The sequence below is a fragment of the Astatotilapia calliptera genome, chromosome 7, assembly GCF_964374335.1.
Source record: "Astatotilapia calliptera chromosome 7, fAstCal68.1, whole genome shotgun sequence".
NCBI classification, from domain to species: domain Eukaryota; kingdom Metazoa; phylum Chordata; class Actinopteri; order Cichliformes; family Cichlidae; genus Astatotilapia; species Astatotilapia calliptera.
Genome location: NC_137428.1, coordinates 52,065,109 through 52,089,510, shown reverse-complemented (window position 1 = coordinate 52,089,510; position 24,402 = coordinate 52,065,109). Strand labels below are relative to the sequence as shown.

Sequence of the window (24,402 nt, the reverse complement as noted above, 5' to 3'; positions counted from 1 at the left end):
GGACTCTTTTCCTCTCCCACTCTTTCTCTTTCTTTTTTGTGTTTTTCATCTGTTCATTCCTTCCTCTAACCAGCTCACTTACTCACGCAGATGGTTTCCAATAAACAGCAGAGGAGCCAGGCTTGCCAAGATGTTGTCTGATATTTCTCAGTAGCCAGTTCCTTTCAAATGTACTACAGTGAAAAGAAAAACCGCTATAGACAACAAGCTGTCCCTGCTGGCCAATCTGTGTTCCACTCAGCAGATTACCTCCACTGTTGGCCTCGGTTCCTCGTGGACGGATGAATGTGTTGGAGAATGTTATAAAAGGCCCGTTTTAGTGTGGGGGGAGTCTCTGTGCATTGTGATGCTGCAAGTTGTATTGGAAGGTGAGCCTGGGAAAAACTAATCAAGAAACGAATTTACTCAAAATAAAGTACTTTTTTGAAACACTGAAGTGAGGTGCTTATAAATCTGTCTGGTTTTTAACTTTTCCAATCTTTAGGGACAATTACTTGCTTTCATTTACACCCGTAGGGAAATCAGAGTGCGAAAGAACAACAGTCAAATGCGTTTCTTGGAAATGGAACAAAGATGATTCGTTTCTGAGCCGGTACCTAAAGATGAACTACAGATCAGCAGAAAACTGTTTTCAGCACATTTTCAACTTGCCAATTTGGACAATCACTCCTAAACAAGCCGGCCTGAAAACACCCAAAACAAATATGCAAAACGTCACTGTCAATTTGGGTAGGAGCGGGAGCCAATTAAGAAGACTGAGTGGAGAGAATACCATTAGGAGGCAACAAGAGTATAAATCATTCTGAGAGTGCAGTCGTCTAAATATCAGACACACTGTAATCAATCACTGTAAATACTTAGAAGCCTACCTGTTTGGGAAGAGCCTCGCTGCAAGTAGTGTTGCCAGAAGGTGTGTGTGTTAGACCATGTGTTTTTGTTCTCTTGTCAGTTTTTGCACACAATCTACATCATTCAACAGCAACTTAGAATTTCCACCTGGGAATAAAGATTCATCCAATTTTGCAACGATCCTCGAACCTGCAAACATCTAACAGGCTTGAAGTGCACGTAGGTGTGTGTCAATAAAGTTATTTTAAACACACACGTTACTCACTTCAATTTGGAATGACTCAAGTGAATGTCATGGACAAAACTGCCTTGTTTATGTGCGGCAAGCCTGAATGGGGCTTTGGTCTCCATCAGGGCTGTCATTAATCTGGGAAGTGTTTTCAACCATGCGTAAATCAATCGAGCATCATCATCATCCATCACACGTCACTCTGTGACTATTTGTAGCCTGTAGGCCAGAGGTCTAAACAATCACTAACAAAGGAGCATTAACAGCTATCAGAGCTCTCTGGAAGGCTGATTGGAAGATCATGCTTAGTCTTGAAACATGTGTTGCTGCGTACTGAGTTTTGCTTTTTTCCTGGGTTTTGCATTTCAATGCAGAGCTTTGGTTGTATCGAGAGCTACATGAGGATCTTTGTAGAATAGTTTTGATTTTATCTGGAATAGGGAACTCTAAAGTTATTCTAAGATGTGGCAGTTTATTGACTTGCTTTTAAAATATGCATACAGTACCTAGTAATTACTTAGTGGGATGCATGAAAATAGCTTGGGGTGGTTACTCAGCTTTAAAAGAGTTCCCTCTACTCTAACAGCCCCAATTTTAAATATTTTGACTCTTCACTGAAATCAAAGTAACCGTAACGCACTGATAAAAAGTAGAGCTGAGTGTGATCCCATCTGGAAAAGAACCACAGAGGAGTGATCTCCCATGTGACATTTAAAGGGTAGTGGGTGAGTTTGTTGAGATACTGTTATTTACACAGGAGGGAACTATCCCAGTGATGGTGGTACCATCTGTTGTGGGTGACATTTCGGCAGGGTCACAGAGGTAAACACACATGACCAGTCAGGATGTGTATATGTTTCCCTGAGTGTGCATGTGTGCCATTCATCAAAGTGCGTGGGGGTCAGGGCCCTAGCAGGTGGGGAGCCCAAAGGCTCAGGGCTCATCCCAGCAGTGATTGGGTTTTGGAGCGGGCTGTGCTCTTCAGTCAGTGCCAATTAGCCTGCTGCCACCTTGTGACATTTAAAAGACAGCTGCAGCAATGGGATTGGTCTGCGCACAAACACAAGGTGTACTTCGACTATGCGCACACATACACACACATTCATGGCTTATGGGTGATAACACATTCTGCGTGCAAGTGGTCCAGTCCTTTTTAATCAATTATTAAAATTCTTGCTTTTGTTCTCTGCCCAACAGTCTCATTATCCTGTGGTTGCTTTATCCTTTTTAAAAAATATGCATTAGGACATGTTATGTGCAATTTTGTTTTCCTTGCTGATTTTAATATTCTTAACAAAAAAATATAAAATTAGCACAAGCTAACTGGTTGTGACAAACTGACTGCTACCATCTTTGAAAGGGTGAATCTGACTGAGAAACGGAGGACAATCAATCACAGGCTAGCCATGCACTAAATCATACCCTGCTTTATCATCTTTATTGTTTTGAAACAATGAAGAGTATCATTTACAAAACAAACATCATATTGTACTACATCAGATTTCAAATTATTGATGGAGACCATAAACTCATCGGGGAAATGTTTACTGCGCTCATAAATCAGTTTTGAAGTGGGTTCCTTTTCTCATAGACTTCGATACAATTGGACTTCTTTTTGCAACCATTGTTGTGGGGTGGCAATTAGAGAGAGTGCGCGATTAAGGTGCTTCCACAGTGACTTCACTTTGTCATTTACAGTGGGGGGAAATACTTATTCGATTCTCAGCTGAATTTGTAAGACTGCTCGCTCGCAAATAAACGAGATGTGTTGAATTTCTTTTGTGGTTTCATTTTAATGGAGAGAGACAGAATATCAACTTGAAATCCGGAAAAAAAGCGCATCACGTAAAAGTTACCAATTGATTTGCATGTCATTGAGTGGAATAATTAGGTGATTAATAAACAAAACGTGACATAGTAATTAAACCTTTGTTGTCAAGTACAGCGGTTTCTTGTAGTTGATCACCAGGTTTGTACACAGTGGTTCTCGTCTAAAATTGTATGGTATGTGGCCCAAACCGTTATCACCTCAATGTGGTGAAGTCATCCTGTACCATTAACAGAAAAACAGCCCAAAAGCATAATGTTTCCACCTCCTTGCTTGACTGTGAGGATGATGTTCCTTGGCTCCAAATGAGCATTTCTCTTCCTCCAAACACGGCGGGTCGAGTTGACGCCAAAGGGCTTGATTGTGGTCTCATCTGCCCACAGGACTTTCTCCAAAGTCTTCTCTGTACTTGTGGAGTATAAGGAGTATGAGGACCGTGTGGGTTCTGAAAGATTTCATTCCATTACAATATAGGGTTGTTATTAACGGTGCTCTTGGTGACTGATGTCTCAACTGGCTTCAGATCATTACCCAGCTCCTCCCGAGTAGTTTTGGGCACATCCACCACCTTTCTCGTGATCATCCTCACTCCATGAGGCAAGTTCTTACACTCCAGACTGAGTGCGATTGTTGTTGACTTTATGTTTCGTTCATTTCCAAGTAATTGCAAATGAATGGGAGAAACTGGTTCTGTGGATGGGTGTTCTCTATATGTATAATGAGTTGAGATCCGGATTATCTGTAACTGATTGATTACTTGTAGACAGTCTGTGGGAGTTGGGGATAAAATACTTTTTGACAGTCAATGAAATTTATAACCTTTATGTAATGTGTTTTTTCTGGATTTTTTTTTGTCTCTTTGCATTAAAATAAATTACCATGAAATTTAGAAACTGTTAATTTTCCTCTCGGTATGTCCATCTTTTATATACAGTTGTTATATTTCCCCGTTTACAATTGTAATTTGTTCAAGTACGTAATTGATGTTCATGTGTTGACATGCTTGTTTTCATATATGCTGTATCCTGTGTGCATTTAAGGACCAATTCACCCAAATATCACATATAATGTATTCAAATGTTATCTTCCAGACTATTGTTTCTTTGTTTTTTTCTCTAGCTGTAAAGTTGTACTTAGTGTCCAAAATATCACAAGAACAAACAAACAGATAGCTAGGGGAACGACTCCACACCTATTGCCTGTGAACCTAAATCCTGGCTTATATATCTATATTATTACTATTATTACCGCTCTAATTCCACATCAGTAGTCAACATGTCCCACTCTTACAATGCATCATCCTTTTGCTCTACATCATCCTTCTAAGATAAACAATCATTATCACAGCAAATATGTAATAATGCACAGATTATAGGAGTCCCGAGCACTCAATGCACAGCTGTTTTAGGAATTTGCCTCTATTTTAAATATCCGTTACATTTGATCTAAATAACAAATTCAGGCTCAAAAAACAGACAAGCCAGACACTCAGAAGCATTGAGGCAAACACGTCACTAGTTTTGCTGATTTGTTTATAATGAAACACAGACTACTGCTATTCCGATACTTCTGTACTTTCCGCGTCGTAAGCATTCCCAGTTAAATTCCATTCTCCAGCACCGTGCTGCAGTAGAGACGGAAATCTTAGAGGCTGATATCTTCATGGTTAGATACCTTTCATGTAGGGTGTTTTACTTTTAAATTGGATCAAATGACCCCATAACGCTTATATAGTTACCTCACTTCTTGTTGTACTATTTAACACTGGAAGTGCTTTTGTCTAAATGCGGTTCATTAAATCATGATTAATTCAATAATGAGGCTGTGCCTGCATGTAAAGCGAGTAAAGTGAGTTAATAAAATGCCACAATCTGCGATATTGTATGCACACAAAGCCCCGTTGCATACTCCACTTCTTCATTTAACACAATATTGTTCCGTTTTTAACATTTCCCATATGATTGCAACCAAAAAAATCAAACAGCTCTTATTTTTGCACAATTCTGACAGTGAATTTCTAAAGTAGGGCATTTCAAAAAGCAGACAACAATGGGAGATGTCTCTCTGCCTGCAGTCCTCTACAATGCTGAGATGAATAATGGCATTATCTCAACACGTTGAACTATACTGATTGTTCAATTTAGAGACAATCACACAGTCTGTCACTTCTCCACTGCTCGCCGCTCTGTCTAATTCTGTCCTAAACACATGCACGCATGTAGCAAAATAGGCCTTCAGTCTGACTGCTCTGTGAGAATAGGATGGAGAGAAAACTGGGCTCTTTTTCTGTTGGGGAACTCAGCGCTCAAACACACAGACAAACACACACACATACATGCAACTTCACACACACCCACACAGACTTACACAAAGGCAGGGCTAGTATCCCCCTGAGTTTTCCCTACTGCTGTTTCTATGAAAAATTTACACAGAAGTGATCTCATCGGCTATTTTGAGCGCATCTCTGACCTAGGAATGTTTTAAAGAGCTAGTATCTGCTTCTGCTTTTAGTGATCTTTGGCGTTATGTTTGACATAACCCAAAAATATGCATATGTGTACATATACATAAAGTCTTGTATGCTGTGTACCCATGCTTTTCTTTCTTTTATGTTTTTTTAATCTCCCTACTTTGTTCAATACAATAATTGCCTTAAAGTTTGAATTATACTCCCACCTACAAGTGTTGCTGCATTGAAGCTCATTAAGAATTGAAAGCAGGTGGTTTCATTCATCTTTCTTTACATCTCATTGCAGCCACAAAATGGTGCATGAACACTAACATTCTTTTGTTGAACTGAGCATCACTCACTCACACACACACACACACACACACACACACACACACACACACACACACACACACACACACACACACACACACACACACACACAATCATGTACTGTGTACAGAGACAGATGAAGAAAAAATCAATTGCTTTTGAGAGAACTCCATCATCAAATTGACTCAATTTCAGGTTTCTCTGTGCAGTCTTTGATGCAAAAACTAACCACAATCACGGCCATCCAATTTCATAGCAAGAGTCAGCCTGCTCTCGAGATGAATGGAGATGAATACTTGGGGCCTGAAGTGTTGATGTTGGAGGCACAGGTCTGTCTGCTTGCACTCACTTTTACGCTGGTAATGACATGGGTGGCTACATCCTTATTTCTACAAGAATGAACTGCTGAAAATGTTCAAAGAGCTTGTGTGATAAACTTGCGATCACTAAAGAGCAAAAGGAATCAAGCTGCAAACTTTTAACATGTTTTTTGAGTCTTTCAATTCCCACTACTACAATACTGCAGCTGTTTCAGCTTAAGTGACACTGTTATGCTGGTTATCTTGTTGGATATATTTTTAGGAAAATGGGATATTTCTTTTATTTCCTTCCTAAAAACAATCACTAATTACAAATATCTGTAACTACATCTGTTGTGTAGCAAGCTAGCAGCTGTACTGTTGAATTAAGGTAAAACACCGTAAGGTAACTGTTGTTGTGATTTAGCACTAAATAAATAAAATTCAATTGAATTGAAACGAATTAAAGACTTGCTGGGATATTTACACTACATGTGTATGCTTCCCACATTTATTTATGTATAGTAATGTATTGTGCATCCTATAAGAACTTAATGTTGTGCTTTTATAGGTGATACTTTGTTGTTACATTGAATACTCTGTATAAATGATGCACTGATCAGTTATTCGGATGGGACATCAATCTGATCCGAACTTGAAATGCCAGGCCGAGTGTCAGTGACAGCAGACACGATCGATCTAATTCAATTTTATTTTGGTCTGTGTTTACAACTAATGGCCCTGAGAGCGGTTGACCCACCCTATTATCATGTGAGTCGTAAGGGTCACATGATCTGAGGGACTTCTTAGAACTGAAGAAGTCCCTCGGATGAGAGGTGAAACCCATTCCTGGACCTAAAAGAAAGCTCAGTTTCCATCAATTCAAAGTCTTAAGATGGTCAGCGCAGATATTTTATGCCTGTAACACTAACACCTCTGTATGCTTGCAAGAGTTTTCCTGCTTTTATAATATTGTTACTTCACATACTTCTTGTGTGGACAACAGAGATGGGCAGTAACGCGTTACTGTAATCCGATTACTTTTTCGAGTAACGAGTAAAGTAAGGGATTACTATTGCAAAAACGGTAATTAGATTACTGTTACTTTCCCGTAAGCACGTTGCGTTACTGCGTTACTAAAACCGTGATTTTCTTGCGAGAGTGTCTCATGACAATGACGTAAGCGAGTGCGACGTTCGTGACAACAGCTGTGTGCAGATCAACAATGGATAATATATCGAGTGCGGGAGAGAGTATGAGCGTGCAGCGTTTAAAGCGTGGAAGAACTGACCTTACTTTGAGTTTGATTCCATAAAAAGTGACAAAAACATTAGTGTCCGCTGTTCACTGAGTGGGAAGAAAACCCCTTAACTTCCGAGCAAGCACCGAGTGCGCTACCACGTAATGTGAAATTCACAGAGAAACTCGCGGATTGTTCCACTGACCGCTGTGGCACACCTGCACCAGGGTAAACCTCCGCCTACGTCACTCCTGCTATACAGGTGAAAATAGAGCAACAGGACCACTAGTCTTTGATTTTATTTATTTTCTGTTGTGTTTTACTTGCATTTATTTGAAAGACTGAGTGTAAACACAAAAAAATATTTTATTTTATGTGCTGGAATGTGCAGAAAATAGGTTTAAATGTTAAACTAATTTCTTCCAGTCAGTGAATGTTGCATATAATTAAATTTTTGCTTGATGCTCACTTTGAACGTCTACTTAAAAAATACAAATATGAAGGCAACCAAAAAGCTCAACACGAGCCTTCAAAACAGGGGTTTAGATAAGTTTAATGTAACTAATTCAACAGAAAGTTTAAATTCAGTCTTCTTGTTATTATACAAAATCCTTTGCTTCAGTCTGACTCATACTCACAATCTTCCTGATGTACTGCCTACAATATAAGCAATATTTTCAAGGTAATGGTTTAGGTATAGGATTTTAAATTCCTTTCTCCTGTTGAGAAGCTGTACAATGTTTCATATTCTATAACTAATGTTTAGTAAGTAGCAAGTACCTCCACCACTGTGGGATTTATTACTGGGCAGGTGTAAACAAACACACAACAGCAATAATGTTTAAGAAAACAAATTATTTAGCACTGTGCTAAATTATTCCTGTTGCACATTTGTTTACACTTACCTTTTGTGACACTGGTTCCAGCTCAGCAACGGCGCTGCCGTTAATGTTCGTTATTGTCCACCATTGTCTGAATGTTGTTTTCAAGGACATCATGGAGATACACTGCTATGGTGGATGAGGGTTGCATTTACTATTTGATTACAACCTGCAACCCACAGCATTACTCCTCATTAACTTAAGTCAGATAGTATCTGTAATTATGCAGATTCCCTCTGACTAATTACCTGGACAACTGCTCATATCACTAAATTAATGTGCGATCCACTGAAGCTGTGAAGTACTACTACTCAATCATTTTACACCCTTGTTACAATTTAAAAAAAAATAAAATAAGAAGCCTGTCTTCTTATGTGACACTTGAGCCACATCTTGATTACATTAGAGAGAGAGCGATGACTGTAGGCATGAACTCACGGACTGAGGGTCTAAAACTGCACAGACACAATAAAAAAAAGAAAGACCAAGAAGGCTGAATATTGACAGGGCAGCTGTCGGGGTCAAAAGCAGATGAATCTAAATAACTTTGATACCCTGTTTGCTCATTAACGCCAGAGATACACAGGGGTAGCAGTTATTACATGATGTTTGCTACATTTTTTAGTACAGGATAGCATTGGAGATGATAAAGTTATCATTTTTTAATGACGCATCTGGTAAGATTCCACCAAGATGGCAGATGAGAAATTCATCTGAAGCGCCATCAATTTCTAGGGTGAACGTTTGAACTCTGTGAGCAGGTTTTTCATAGCTTCCCCATCAACATAAAATGACCTGCTCAATGAGGTGGAGACAGTGTTTTTCAGTCGGGCAATTTAAAAGTGTGGGGCGTTCAAAAGGCAATAAAGGAAAACAGTGTCTCTTTGTGTAAAGGAAGAGCGCTGATATAATTAATCCCATTGTGTTTGACTTAAAAGCGCAGAAAGGCAGCAGACTTGTGAACCTTTGCAGGCATTTAGTAATACATGACCTCAGTGATGAGCGATCTGATGGCCAACAGAGAGACCAATAACATATGCACGCATACAAACTCTGAGCTTGTTTTTATATCAGAAATTAATCTACTGACTAAGAAGACAAACACAAGGGTCTCGAATTGTATTATGAAAAGCAGTTATTGTTGATGTGGACACAGATAATGAGAGGATTACATTTCCCATCACAACAGGATTATGTGAAAAAAAAGACCATGAATTCAACTAAGGGGTTTATGGGAAAATATTTTGAAAATGCTCCCATGTGTTTCCATTTTTTAGGTAAAAAATATAAAAAGCTGACTCTGATGAAAGCCAGGCTGTGTGAGAGAAAAGAACAGAATAGAATAGAAGAGCCCTTTATTGTCATTGTACATGAAATTGTGGAAATCTACCTTCTGTTAACAATGACAACAAACACTACGAATCAGGCACTGCTGGGATTTGAACCCAGGATCTCCTGTTTACAAGACAGACACTTTAACCAACTAAGCATAAAACCAGCAAAGTATAACATTTAAATAGAATGCAGTCATTTGCAAATTATTTAATTCTCCTGGGTTTCGGGGCCTAATTTGTAGTTTTTGTTTTTTCATAATGTGCTTTTGTCTGCTGAGGCACCTTTATCTGAGTTACAATATGCATGACCTGTAGATTATTTATCAACTGTTTGTCCTATACAAGGCACGATTCGGTTCTGATGAGATGTTATTGCTATCAATCACGGTCAATCATGTGACCTGTCACAGGCGATAAGATGCCGCTGCCCTGTGTTTCACAGTCTGATGAAGAGCAGGTGTGCTTGAAACATCACACATTAAATAACAAAATTGGAGTTTTAGGATGAGAACCATTAATTCTTTTCTATTTTTCATAACAAGCTGAAGATTTTCAAAGAGTGTTTGATTACAAGGCCAAAAAGTTTAAAGAAATGCAGGATGTGGTTTAGCAAAGCTGTCCTTGAATAAGACATCATCTTGATGGCGACATACAGTATGTTGCTCCAAAACCGGCCTTATCATTTGCATCAATGGGAAGTTACTCATATTTATGGACCTCACACTATCATCAATACTGTACAGAATGGTTTCTCTGCCATTTATGCATCAAAACGCACGCAGAGTCCATGATTTTGATTTTGCAAGCAACTATTTGCTGTAGCTGTTTGATGGCAATGTTTTTTTGCTCCCGAAGGCAGTGCAGTAACTTCAGCTAGAGAATCAGTCTGTTTTTAATGCGGTGCTACCTGAGGGCACAAAGATTATGGCCATTTAGAGCTGGTTTCTGCTTGTCCCCTGTACAGCACTTTCTCCAGATTCCCTGAATCCTTTAATGACATCATGCAACCTGAGGATGAAAAACCCAAATTATCTTATTTTAAGACTGAGGTACATTATTTTTAAGTTAATCTATGTTCACCTATTTTCCCTATTAGTCGTTCACAGTGCTGAAGCCTTCTTCATCTTTTTAGTCTTTTGTTCTCTCAGTCTGACACATGTTGTCAGCATCAAAACAATTTTACATTCGACAAGTATTTATGGTTTTAATGATTTACAGAAATAGCTGCATTCTCTTTTTATTTACAGCTTCCAAACATTTTTGGGTACAGAGTGGGGGGTAGCCTTTTGAATGAGATTTAGTCAAACTAGGAAACAAATAACCTGCTGCTTCGTAAAATAAAAACTATAAACATTTAGAAACGGTGACCTAATGTTTTGGATTCTTTGTGCTGGATTATCTACCAAAGGCCTGAGGCAAATTTTGTACAGTTCGTTTTATAATTCTCCAGACTGAAAAGCATAAACACTCTTTTGGAAGCTGGAAAATAAGCTGTCACACTGACTGTAAGATGACCTCTGCAGAAGTAAAAGAAAAATCTTGGCTATTATTATGTTGGCATGTCTAAAGGAAGGAAAATGATTCATATAAAACATTATAAAAATGCTGTATTACTTTTGGAACACTGAACAAGTGAATGAATACATCAAAAATAAGAAAAGTAAGAGAGAATAAAGAGACTTATATCCAGTATATCCTTTGATCAGCACGTCCTCATTTTCCACCTCGCTGCAAATGTCATCTCTAAAGCGCTTTGTCCCAAGACTTTTCTGTCTCTTGTTAGTCTGTTGGTCCTGTCGTGTACACATATCTGTGTGCACAGCTATTCCTCTCCAGCCTTAAACCCCTGTGGTTGGCACCACAACATAATATTGTCTCACCACGTATATCAAACTGTCTCTCCTCTCAGTCCCTGCCAGATCCCACCATCACCTCCAGAGTTAGCTGCTCCATTACTTCAGGTCCAGTTTCTCCTGTTCTTTCTGTTGCCAATGTTAACTTTCCATTCTGCACATTATTCTTAATTTGACAGTCTACTGTGTACTTAGCTCCTCATCATGCTTTTCACCCGACATACACTGCTAACCCCGACCACCCTTTCTTCACTCCTCTGTCTCTAAACCCTCTCCCACTCAAGTTCTCTGCTTTTCAATAAATCTATAAAACCTTCGCCTTTGTCTGGGCACTGCTTTTGGGAGCAGCTAGTTGCTAAACTTTAACACAGAGATTGTTATTCAGAACCACACTATACCTTCACAGTAGGCATTATCATCTCGCAGTGGGCGGAAGCCATCCTTACAAACACAGCAGTCTCCTGCCTCCAGGTTCACACAGTCAGAGTTCTCCATGCAGCCGTTGCCCTCTGAGCAGAAGTCATGACCTGCGGGAGGCAGGGAGGAAAAGGGTGAGACTCAGAGGATAGAAAAGGAGAGGAGTGACAGAGGCATACAGAGGCAGTCGAAAGGTTATATCATAGCTCCACACCTTTTTTTTTCCCTCCACAGTATCTTAACTGTGGTGTTTTTACTAGTATATGAGGGCAATACACTCAAATATGCTCTCTACATCTGACTTCACAGAAAACTACGCTGCACTATGAATGAGTAGGTAAAAATTTAAAGACCATACTTATTATTTTACAACTTTCAATTCAATTTTCACATGCACTTTTTAACTGCTGCAATTTATTTTAAAATAAAGGAGATCTTTCTTACAGAAAAGAACAGAAAAACTACCCAACCACCTTGTAGGGAGAATTCATTTGAAAAAAAAAGTGTAAATGGCATGCTGAATGACCTGAAATCAAATGTCAAAATCAAACAGTTAGCATATAAACATGCTCCAAAGGTGTGGAGGTTTCGTGCATTAACAGGTCTGAATTCTTGCATGTTTTCTGAAGCATAAGATCATGCTTCTTCAATACCTCTGCAGACTTTACAGCATCTGCCACTCAAAGCAATCTGCTCCGACTCCGGACAGTTGAGTTCGGGACAAGGCTCACTGGGGACCACTCGATGCATGGTCCTGTCCTGTGAAGAGAGGAGGCAAAATCCTTGTCAGCAACTTCTTAGGTGAACTCTGCCCCCTTCATTTCCTAAGGGCCCAGAGGTAATTATATAGGTAATTATTCATCCATTGTGTTTCCTCTTTCATGGCCCCACTCTCCCTGCTCCCGCTGTGTTCATTATAAGCCAATTACTCATTGGTCAATCACATTTTTTCACCCCAAAAAAACTACCTGTGGAAAGGGAAAGAAGAAGGGGAAAGCACGCTCTTCTTCTCTTGTTATCCTCAGCAATTTACATCAGGATTTATGATGCATCTTTATTACACTAACAGTGAATCAATCTTCTAGATTATCCCTGCATGTGCGTTTAGTCAGAGTGTAAAACCTGATTATGAGGTTCTGTTTCCCTGCATGCCTTTGGCAGGCCAATGTGATGATCTCATCCTTGTACCTCCAGCTGATGCCCTTTTAGATTCCAGATTGCCACAGATAGTTCGACAAAAACAACAGACCTCCTCTGTTAATTCCTAGTGGACAAATGTTTTCCTAAGGATAACCTTAAATCAGGAGGTTAAAAAGGCGTCCTTATAATATGCCATGCACAATATGCCATGCACAGGTAAAGTGCGTGAGCCGAAAAGTCCCCAAAAGTCTTCCCCCAAAAGTCCCCAAACAACTTTCCAAACAAGCCTTGCCATCTACTTCTGGGCACCCACCACCCAAAACTTGCACCCCCAACCCAACCCACCTCCCTCGCAGCCAGCAGGCAGACAGAAGATCAGAGACGTGACAAGCAGCTGTCAGGGGAAGCCTGCAGAAGTCTGCAGCAGTGGGCTGACTGACAGCACTTCTTTGATCTGCCTGTGACTGCCAGTCAGTTAACTGGGACTACAGATGGGCCAGGTGTGGGCAAGCAAGCCAGGCAGCTGTCTGAAACTGCAGATTCTAATGGAGGTTTGCAGAATTCATGGAGGAGCTGGATGATATGATAGAGCTGGGTGATTAAAAACTTCAAATCATTTTTCTGTGATTGATTGGGCCTGCCTGGAATAATGTCATCAAGCGAATTACTCCCAAAAGTGAGCAACCCACCCATCTGGTGCACCAGGCAGACAAAAGCAAATACTTTGAATAATTGGGGAATGAATCTAATTTGGGACCACTGTGGTATCTGATGATTGGTACTGAAGAATAGATGTGGCATTCTCTGACTGACAGGTACACCTCTTTTTTACATTTTGGCCTCCAAATGTAAAATTGAGTAGTGGGATTCAGTCTTCTTTTCTTTTTTTTCTTTTTTTTTTGTAGGACAGCGACAAGACAGATCAATGACATTGAGCTAAAGCGGACAAACTCACAAGATGGGGTATTGTATCCTGCCACAGTGGGTCACACAGCGTAAGTATTTAGTAAGCTGTCATGCAGAGCAATATGGAAATTAGGAGACTTGAAGTGTTTAGGTCCATGAGGTAATGTGGGGTCTCTTTCTAAAAGACGTTCTAAAGAGCCTTCTAAATGAAAGTGGTTGCGTGTGTGTGTGTGTGTGTGTGTGTGTGTGTTTGCTTGCGTGCGTGCCTTTGTGTGTGTGTGCTGATATGACTTACCCTGCATTCAAACAGCAGGCACCTGCCAGCAGAGTCACGTACAGCTTTCTGATCTCCTTCCACCAGTTCTCTTCCACCAAATAAGCACACAGCTGTTAGCAGACACATAAATGCACACAAATAAATAATTAAATAAATAAATGGCACAATGAACAAACATTAAACAAATATGCATATAAAAAAACACTGTGCTTTTTAAAATCTGCGTTGGTTTATCATCTGCACAGGATAATAACCCTACATCTCCCTTTTTTAAATGGCTGTGACCTATTTTTAATTAATTAATGCAGGTCCAAAAAATGTGCTGGTGTAAGACATTTAGACAATATTTAATGATCACCAAAGAGTAGCAGAAATGTTAGCTGAACTGTGTGAAAGCCGTAGAATTACATGTGAGTAAAAAAATACAAATGAAGAATGCAACAAAGCGCTTGCAGTTGCCGGGTTTGGAGATGGAAGGATGCGAACAATGACACCTTTCATTTCCAAACAGATAACAGCTCAGTACTTATGATGCTTGAGTTTGAACAGCTGTTGAATACATTTTCATTATTTATTTTTTTTATTTTTTTGCATATAAGTATTCAGATTCTATTGATAAGGTAGAGCAGCTAGGCTCATGCTACATGCAGATCAATGATCTCCACAGAGAGCAAAGCAGGGACGGCACTTTCTTATATGGTGTTATTGTAATCTATTGTAGTTAAAACAAAAACAATTTTTATTAGCTTTTTAAAAATGTATCTGCATTTGTAAAGAAGGACCACATAATAACACAGTCTTTGCCTGGATATCCACTGGACATGGTCCCTTCAAAAAAATATTATCCATAGGTTAAGCCAGCACAAAAGCCTTCTGGTTTCTCAGATTGGCCCTTAATAAGTTAATAATGTCTTCAGCTACCAATCAGATGCAAAGAAAAACAAGATGGCCATAATTCATTTTGAATTCATAACCTCATTAATTGGAAAATAATGACTTTCTATTTGAATTTTCTTTATTGTTCTTTCTTTTCAAATTAATTCATCGGTAAAACCTTAGATCGAACCTAATGATCAAAACTGTCTCTTCATATATACACTGATAAAAAATAAATAAATAAAGGGACACACTGAAAGCAACACTCAATACGAAAAAAATCATGCTGTATACATGAGTCATATGGACTGGGTAATGTGTTTGGAAGGACAGGATGCCACATCACTTGATGGAAATGAAAATCATCAACCTACAGAGGGCTGAATTCAAAGATACTCCGAAAATCAAATTGAAAAAATGATGCAGCAGGCTTTCAACCCAGAATAACTCAGAATAGTATTGAGTGATTCGTGTGGCCCCTAAGTGCATGTGTGTCTTCTATGTCTGACAATGTTCATCCTCCAGGAACTCCCTGCATATCCTCAGCACATGAGGCCGGGTATTGTTGTGCACCAGGAACGTCTGACATTGGTCCAAGGATGTTGTGCTGATACTAATGGTGGTCAGCCTGCCTAGCAAAGGTCTGTGCATACCTCCATGGATATGCCTCCCCAGATCATTATGGACCCACCAGGAAACCAGTCATGCTGAACCGTATTACAGGGAGCATAATGTTCTCCATGGCTTCTCCAGAACGTTTCATTTCTGGCACGTGTTCATCTGTGAAAAGCACTGAGCGCCAGTAGTGGACCTGCAAATTCTGATATTCTATGTCAAATGCCAATTAGACTCCATCATGCCAAGCAGCAAGCACAGGGCCCGCTAGTGGACGTTGGGCACTCAGGCCACACTCATGAAGTCAGTTTCTGATTGTTTGGTCAGAGACATTCACACAGTGTGCTGCTGGAGCTCATTTTGTAGCTCTGGCGGTGCTCATCCTGTTCCTGCAGATACCAGTCCAGCTAATGGTTTAAGGATCTTTTACGGCCCTGTCCAGCTCTCCTCGAGTAACTACCCATCCCCTGAAATCTACTCCATGCTCTTGTAACTCTGCCGGGAGACACAGCAAACCTTCTGGTAATGGCACGTATTAATGTGTAATTGAATTTGTAGGATCCAGAACTGCAAAAACTAGCAAAAGCAACAGAGTGGCAGCTAACAGTAAACCCATTCCTGTTTTGTAAGTTGTCTAACTGTTGTACCTCTGGTGCACCTCTTATTAATTTAATTAACACCAAAGCAGCTGAAACTAATTAATAACGCCCCCCCCCCCCCCCCTCCCACACACACACCCTACTGCTACTTAACTAGCCAGTTTAATATCCCAGAGGTTTAACTGACCTGATGCTATACTCTGATGAAAAGGTGTTCTTTTAATGTTTTGAGCAGTGTATATATTCTCTGACATCATACAAATGATTTAGTATGATGTGGGAAAATAATTAAAAGAGCCAAACAATCTGTCACAATATCACCCAAATTAGGGGTAACCACTTTTTCACCCCAGGAAGAACAGATGCTTCATTCTGGTTTGGAGCTTCTTATACGGCTTGAAAAGATTTGGAATCTGCATGTTCTCTGAAGAATTCCGATACAAATTTAATCTGAATTGTAAAATCGCATCATCATAACTAATTTACTAGACCTCACAACCAGCGGCTGAAATAATGAGGACAAAAGGCTCTTTAAAAAAAGGCTCATCAGAATTTTATAATCTGCTTACATCCTATCATGAGAGAGCTCACAGTTTAAGCTACACGCAAGGAACAACAATTCGGTTGCTGAAAACTAAGCAGAGGAAATTGGCATGTGTTGCAGGTGGTGAATACACTAAGAACTGGTCAATGCAAGCATGTGTAACTCCCACCAAGTTAAATCAATATAATTTAAAAAAAAATGCACCACGCCCGTAAGCTAAATACACAGTTGATAAAGAGACACTATTTTTCTCCAGGCTGGCAGAGCAGAAAGATTCAAATATTTTGAAAAGAGGTCAGAGTGACATGTAAGAAAATTATCTCAAACAGAAATTGCACAAGCCCTGAGCTCATTTCTACTTGGTTTATATCCAGACAAACAAAATTACTTCAAAAAAAGGAAGCAAACATTATGACCCTTGTTTTTTAAATGCCACAAAGCTAACAGCATTGTTTTAGAAAATGACCAAATGTTACAAACTAAAAAAGACAAATGATGTGAGAGCTTCCATTTGAAATAATAAGTTAAAGGGAAAGTAAGGAGTGTTAGAAATTGTTTAGGGGACCTTTCTTGAAATTCGTAGATGATGTGGATCTAACAGGAAGTTGATCTGAATTGCTGTTGTTTGTAAAGAATAGAGGCTCTTGTTCAGATTGTGAGGTTTTTTCTTGTTTCATCTGAAAAAGATTTGACTCATACTGTTCTCTTTTTGTAACTGCTGAACCCAAATCTGTGCGTCTCCGCTCAGCTGTGACCGCAAACACTAGTTAGATGTCAAGAGTTATTTAACAGTGCTGTTTAACGTGCATCACGCACTCTGTCCTTATTATTTACACTTTTTTTGTGAGGCCTTTTTTTTAAAGCCCTCAGGTGAATACAGTTGAACCAAATCAAGCGTGTCAAACTCAATTAAGTAACAACAGAAGAAGTGATGGCATAATTAATATGCAGAGGGAGAAAGCACTCCTGAGTGAGGCACTGAGGAGAAGCTATTTCATGTAACTGGGGGTTCTTGGGGTGGTGGAGGTTAAAATAATCACATGGGCAGAAAGCGTGTGTTTGATGAGCAGTTGGGGTCAGACAGATCTAGTCTGATACAAGGGGGAGAAATGATTGACACTGGAGGTCAGGCCCTATCACAAAGCAGCGTATCATAAAAGCGAAGGACTTCTGAAACAGCCATTTGGCGCTCTACTTGACAGACAATCACACACAAAAACATAGAGACTCAGAACTCCTCCCTGGAAGGCCCGGCGCTGTGAGATAAGCCTTTAATTTGGAGAGCAAATCATGTCTTTGTAGCAAGGAAACTTGCGGTACACTTCTCTCCAAAGCGAGAGCACGTGTAATTAGCTGTGTGTTTGTCTACCTCATTGACACAAGGGAGAATAGGGATATTGAGTTTAAGGGCATTACTTGCTACGTGTTTGTATTTGGGTAACACGGCAGCAGATTTACAGTCCCGCTTAAAGCCCCTGCGTATCGGCCTAGGCCTATGGTTCCGTGGAAAAAGATGCTGACACGAGATGATTAGCATCCCAGACTAATTGTCTCTTCCTGATAGAGAGTAAATCTTGTCTATTATTTGCTTTTGCAGCATTTTCACTGTGTCTTTCGCTTACAAGCAAAGCAGGAAGAGGGATGGCAGAAGTGCGTGGGTGCTTGTGATGAAGAAGCTCTCAAATGAAGTCAGCCTGCACAAGACGTGGAGTCAAATCTGCTAAGAAATACTATACACACGCACAAAGTCTGGTACATTTTTCTATCGCTCATATGGTGTGTAACCTTCAACACATCTCAGGTGAGAACACCAGTTATTGAAAACACTCAGACGTACGGTAATAAATTCCTTTGCTTAATGCATGTGCTAGATTGTGTTCTATAAGTTGGCGGGCAGTTCTTTTTGCCTCTCAAAAGAAAATATATCACATCTGTTAAAGTTTCATTTGGGATACTATCAGCAGAATGTAAAAAAAAAAAGATAATACGATAATACCCACTGAAATCCATTTTTATTGAGAGGGGAATTGAGAGAATATGAGATGCAGAGTGCTGCGGTGAAGAGGCTAATAAGAGTTCATTGCTTAGCTCAAAGTCTTTCGGAAAAAAGAAAAAAAACAGACCCTCTATGTAGCAATGTGATGAAATGGAATTATTTATCCAGCTAGAACATATCAGTGTTCAAAAGTTAATAAATGGACATTTATGGAGACACTATTGCCAGTGTGATTATGAGCATCGTTTTAGACCCTTCACATTCCCTTCCTCTTCACTTTTCTCACAGCCTCAACATGCCATGCCATAAATAGGAACTAGTTTACATCACATGCAGCGATCCCAGATTTACTGGCTCATGTCTGTGTGACTGGTGGCCATCTGTGTTTTGAAAGCCAGCTAGTGAATAATTGATTGGTCCATGTATATGCAAAAAGGATGGACTCATCTCAAGAGACATGTTAGGAGGTAGCTTAGCAACACAGCAGAGCCCTGGTCAATTGTCAGGCAGCCCTTGTGGAGGCGTTATATGTGCTCTAAATCTGGTGATGGAGGTTGTTTTGCTGTTATGTGTGCGCGTTTGTGCGCAATTGTGTCTATGATTGTATGAGTGTAGGAGGGTGCTGAGGTTAAGGGTACTTCACTCACGCTGGCACTCCTTGCAGCAGGCACCCTTTACGTAGGCAGGCGCTGTGCCCGCCGGGCACTGAGGGGGAGGGCAGGAGATGGCCTCACATTGCACCGTGCCATTCTGGTAGAGAGAAACACAACACTTAGTTTAAAGAGTGACTAGTAGAACTCAAGTGACACTGGGCGTTTGGTGCTTGAACTGATACATATTACTTCAGTATCAACAATTCTAAAAATCTGACTATATTTATATTGATTTTCTTTTTTGGAAATAATCGCCTAAATTGGGCAAATACTACATTTTGAACAAGATATATAATAATTAGGATTTAACATTAAAAAATAAGACTGGAAAAACTGAAAAACAACTAATATCGGGTTTTACCGATACCCACAATGATATTTGGTGATTTAAAAATCTGATATGTCGGCCAATATTGTTTTTTCTTTCAAACGCAAATAGATTTCCCCAATAATTGTCCTCATTAACATAATATAACAATGCTAATTAAATATAATCTTTACTTGGAATACTCGAGAACTCCTGGCAGTACTGTTTGGTGGTAATTGGTGGGGTACTGCAGGAAAGTTACAGAGCGCCCTCTGGTGGGCAATCTATGCAGTGTCGACACTCATAAAATAGTTGAAGGGTGTTTCTCACATCTCTTCCTTTTTAATTTATGTACTGGCTTTTATAAATGATGATGAAACAGCTAATATCAAAGGCTGATATTGGCTAATAACATTGTTCCTGGACATACATTGGAATTTCTGTCAGCCATTTTTAAATCCTTACTGTCCAACATACAATTGAAGCTAAACACAGTGGTCCATCAATAAATTATATTTTTATGAAGCTAGTATTTGTTGATTTTTTGGTAATGATGAACTACTACATTATGTTGATGTTTCTATTATATTGTTCACCCCATTTGTATAATTGGCATAGGCTAAATGCATGCAAGGCTGCTATTGAAATTAATGCATTTTAGACTGTAATTATGCCATTATAAATACATTATAAATCACAGGATGCACAGATGTTTGCAGCTTACTCAACCCCCCAAATCCTATGTTGCATCTTCTAAATATTCAGAGGGTTCTGGCCAAGCCGAGGACTATGAATACTGTGCTGCGAATCCACTAAACTGAAGATTTCTACAGTAATCTGCATATCTAACATATTTCAATACTATCTCCTTTTCTCCGGCTGTTACTGTAATTAACATAGTTTCCACGGATGAAAGCTCTGTGACAGCAACATTTATGAACCTGATCCACATAATTGATAACATCTTAATGCATGACCTTTGAATTTTAAAGGTCACAGCTAATTACCACACATAAGGTAAGAACATATCCCATTTAATGCCTTAATTGCAGCCCAGGAGTGGCAAAACATCTATCCCGACGAATGAAGCGATTTCATTGGATGAGTGGGTAGAACAAATCCCTGATGATAATTATCATCTGTCAAGTGCAATTAGGTGCGGTGCACTGAGAGATATGTGATTTCCTATCTTTTGCATGTTGGGCAGTGGTGCGCAAAGTCATCTCATTGGCTGGTTGGAGCAGTTCAGTAGCAGTGAATGAGTTTCATGTTCCGAAGCTGAGTAGACTGAAAGCCAGTGAAATCTGTTTGTCGATGTAGTACAAGCACAAGATCTCCAGCCGCTTATAATTCTTCTTTTGGCAATTATTCACACTTTGTGCAGCACAAAGTAGACCCTTGAGAGAATAGCGTATTATTAAGCACTGCTGTTGATGCGTCTAATCCTGAGTACTGTGGAGGTTTTTAATACAGTATCTTTTCTTGGGTAACTAGGGCAACCCTCAAGCTAGTGCATGAAAATAATGATACTACAAGCTGTCAACAACGGTGCCCCTGCACTTTGCACCTCTACCTCACCCAAAGCCCTATCTTCACACACTTGATCAACAGGGGTTCAAGACAAAAAGGCAGCTTACAATAAGAGCAGAGAATGTATGTCTACACACAGACGCTTGCACACACAGTCGCACATCAACTGAGGCATGCACACGATACAATAAATACAACAATGCATGATTAAAAATGCATGTTGTCAGACACAAATGCATATCCCATTCATACAAATGCCCGCACACATTCATATCTCGCTCACATGCCTGCAAACATATAATCACACACAGCGAGACAAGTACATAATTTCAGACCCAGTATGTTCAAATGCACACAATCACAAAACCGAATGTCCCCTCCCCTTTCTTTTTAATGGTCAGACACACACACACTAGCATGCACGCAGAAGCAGTCGAGCACCCTTGTGAGAAGCCCCACCGTGCATGTGCAATTCCTGCAGCCATCTGTCCAGCTTTCATCCTCCCTGTAGACGACCCCCTTGACGCTGCAGGTTCTCTCACAATAGCAGCCATCCAGCCCATTCATCTTCTCCTCCGCCCTGGACAGCTGCACCACCAACACCCCCCCCCCCCCCCCCCCCAACACACCCGAAAGACAAAAACCAAGTAGAAAAGAAGACATGAGTCAGCCTCATTCTATGTCTATATTCACATGAAAAAAGGAGCTTCAAAAGCAAACCAGTAGCATCACAAAACTCATACTATTAACACCTCATACACTCTCAGTCTCTCCATCAGAAGAGAAAAGAGTTCATTAATAGGCAGAGCCAAATGTTAATACGGCTCTGAATGCCTGTTGCAGTGAATGTTAATAACAGAACCGTACTGACAAGGGGATATATTTTACTCATTTAATTCAAAGGAGCAATTACCGTTCCTCTCTCTGTTTTGGATTAAATGTCAAATCAGCACAAATAACATACACATTACATTACCTTGCTGGATGTTTTTGCAAGTATATCCTGTAGCTCCATGATTTTCTGCACTAGTCCATGGAAATCATTGCAGGTTGGACATGCTGACATACAAGGAACAATACAAAAGTAACTTAGGTACGTGCAATAACGTGGTCATCATTTCTAAAAATCTATGTTAACTGCATCATAACTATAGCAGATAAAAACCTGTCTAACCATATAACAGTTTTTAAACACGTTTAATAGTAGAAACAGTTCAGTAGTTTAACAGTAATAGTTAATAATTAATAATAACATTAATAATACTTGCTAATGTTTTTTTCTTTGAAGGAGGAAATTTCACTTGTTATTTTATATTACAAAAAAATGTCCTCTCTGTAAAAGGGTGTAATTTACTGGAAAACGCATTAAGCAAACTTTTTGAGGGACAGGAACATATAATCCATGTGAAAAATCATTTTAAAGCATGAGGTGTGGGTGTGTGGTTTTCACTCTCTGCAAAAATAGTTTTTGTCTGCAGAAACTCTAACAATGAGATAGGTAAAACAGCCACCTGGAATATAAAAAAGGTTCCTAGTGAAAACACATCATCATAGCGCACAATAAAACATTTCACTGTACAACCAGTGATTGAATGGGGAAAAAAACATTGCATCAGAACATTTCTAAATCAAATAGTCTCACAGATTGCCACTTAAAAGTAATGTGAAACCGATTTCTGAAATATGCCTGATACAGTTTATTTCATCTAGCATATTTTCTCAGATAAAATTTCACAGCTTTTTGCACTGATATAAACAGCTGGTTTCTTTGTCCTCGCAAAACTGAATAAAACTGAACCATCATCAAAATCGTGGCAACAATGAGGATAACGATCACACAAGAAAACCCACTTTTTGCTGATTGACTAACTGCAAAACACCCCACAACTGTTAAACGCCTTAGCGCTACTCAGGATTTAAAAATACTACTAATAATAAATAATAATATCAAATAAATACAAAATGTACGTTTTATCTATACTGTGATCTAAAAGTGGGGTTGCAGGTAAATAAGTTAAAATCGGTGTAAACTAAGTTTGAGGGTTATTCAGAATCAACAGTAATGGGATTACTGCACTCACTTCTGTTAAGGTCTGGACACTGTGAGATGTAACCCTGTGGCATCACCAGGATCTCCACGTCCTGCATCACTCCCTACATACACAGACATAACAACCTTTTGATCATAGGGAGTAACACCTCATGCTAAAAAGAAGAAAAATATAGAAGAAACATCAAGCAGGTGTAGTAAATACATGAGGACTTTGAGAGTTGGGAGTGTGGGTAGGGTGGTAATATTTCTCTAAGTTGTCTAACTAATTAATGTTTGAGATAATGTGGGACCCAAGCATATGTATCCTCACAAAAATAAACAGGTAGAATTGTGTTTTTCACTGTGAAGTATGACAGACAGGTTGTTGGGTGATTGTTGGATAATATGTGTCCCAGACTGTCGCTCTGATCAATCATCTCATATCTGCAAACCTACAGGAGGTTAATTATGTGGCCAATTTAGCTGGAACGTGGATTTTTTTTTTCCAATCTCCTCTGATAAGCATAAACAGGAGATAGAGATTCAATCATTTCACAAGTCCAAATTGTCCTACGTCCGAATCCCAAACACATACCTGTGTTCAGACACTCTGTTGCCATAGTAACCAGGTCCATTTCACTCCATGGGTGCATTTATTACCTTTACAGAAGTGGAACAGTGCAACTTAGGAGAAATTGTTTTTTTAAATTGTCTCGCCACTTCAATTTGCCAACCATAAATGTAAAATCCTGGGGAAATTATTTGCTGATTTTTCACGGTAACGTGCAGAAATGGCAGAAGATAGGAGCTGTGTCGATCAAATCTGAAATAACACTATTTACTTACCGGCACAGTATAAATTCTGCAAAATACAACTGCTACAAACCATAAACAGAAACTGTGTTATAATGTGTATTGCATATTACTTGCACATTATTGTTTTGTTTAAACTAAGATGCCAAATTACAGTTATTTGCTTGCATCGCTGAATAGGAAATTTTTAGTGGTTAAATATTGTTGTGTTTGTGTGAAAGAAGGGAGCTATTATTTAATAACTGTGCCCAACAATATTTTAGAAAGTAAAGAGGGATTTTTTTAATGGGCAGTGAGAAAATACTTAATATTAACACATAGAAAAAATTAATCCAGTTTTTGATCTGCAAAAATTAGATACCCTACCAGGCCAAGAAAAAAGTGAACTACTGAATAACTTCA

The 24,402-nt window shown here is 39.4% G+C and overlaps 1 protein-coding gene across 1 annotated transcript in view; it reads right to left on the bottom strand.

Moving 5' to 3' along the window:
• Positions 1-24,402, bottom strand: part of nell2a (neural EGFL like 2a) — an 86,047-nt gene that overhangs the window by 46,276 nt on the left and 15,369 nt on the right. The window contains exons 6-12 of the mRNA XM_026175366.2: positions 23,237-23,309; positions 22,132-22,214; positions 21,615-21,743; positions 19,313-19,415; positions 14,054-14,145; positions 12,366-12,471; positions 11,694-11,822 (exon numbers count right to left, since the gene is read on the bottom strand). Of these exons, the coding sequence (XP_026031151.2) occupies positions 11,694-11,822; positions 12,366-12,471; positions 14,054-14,145; positions 19,313-19,415; positions 21,615-21,743; positions 22,132-22,214; positions 23,237-23,309 (715 nt within the window). The remainder of the gene's footprint in view (positions 1-11,693; positions 11,823-12,365; positions 12,472-14,053; positions 14,146-19,312; positions 19,416-21,614; positions 21,744-22,131; positions 22,215-23,236; positions 23,310-24,402) is intronic.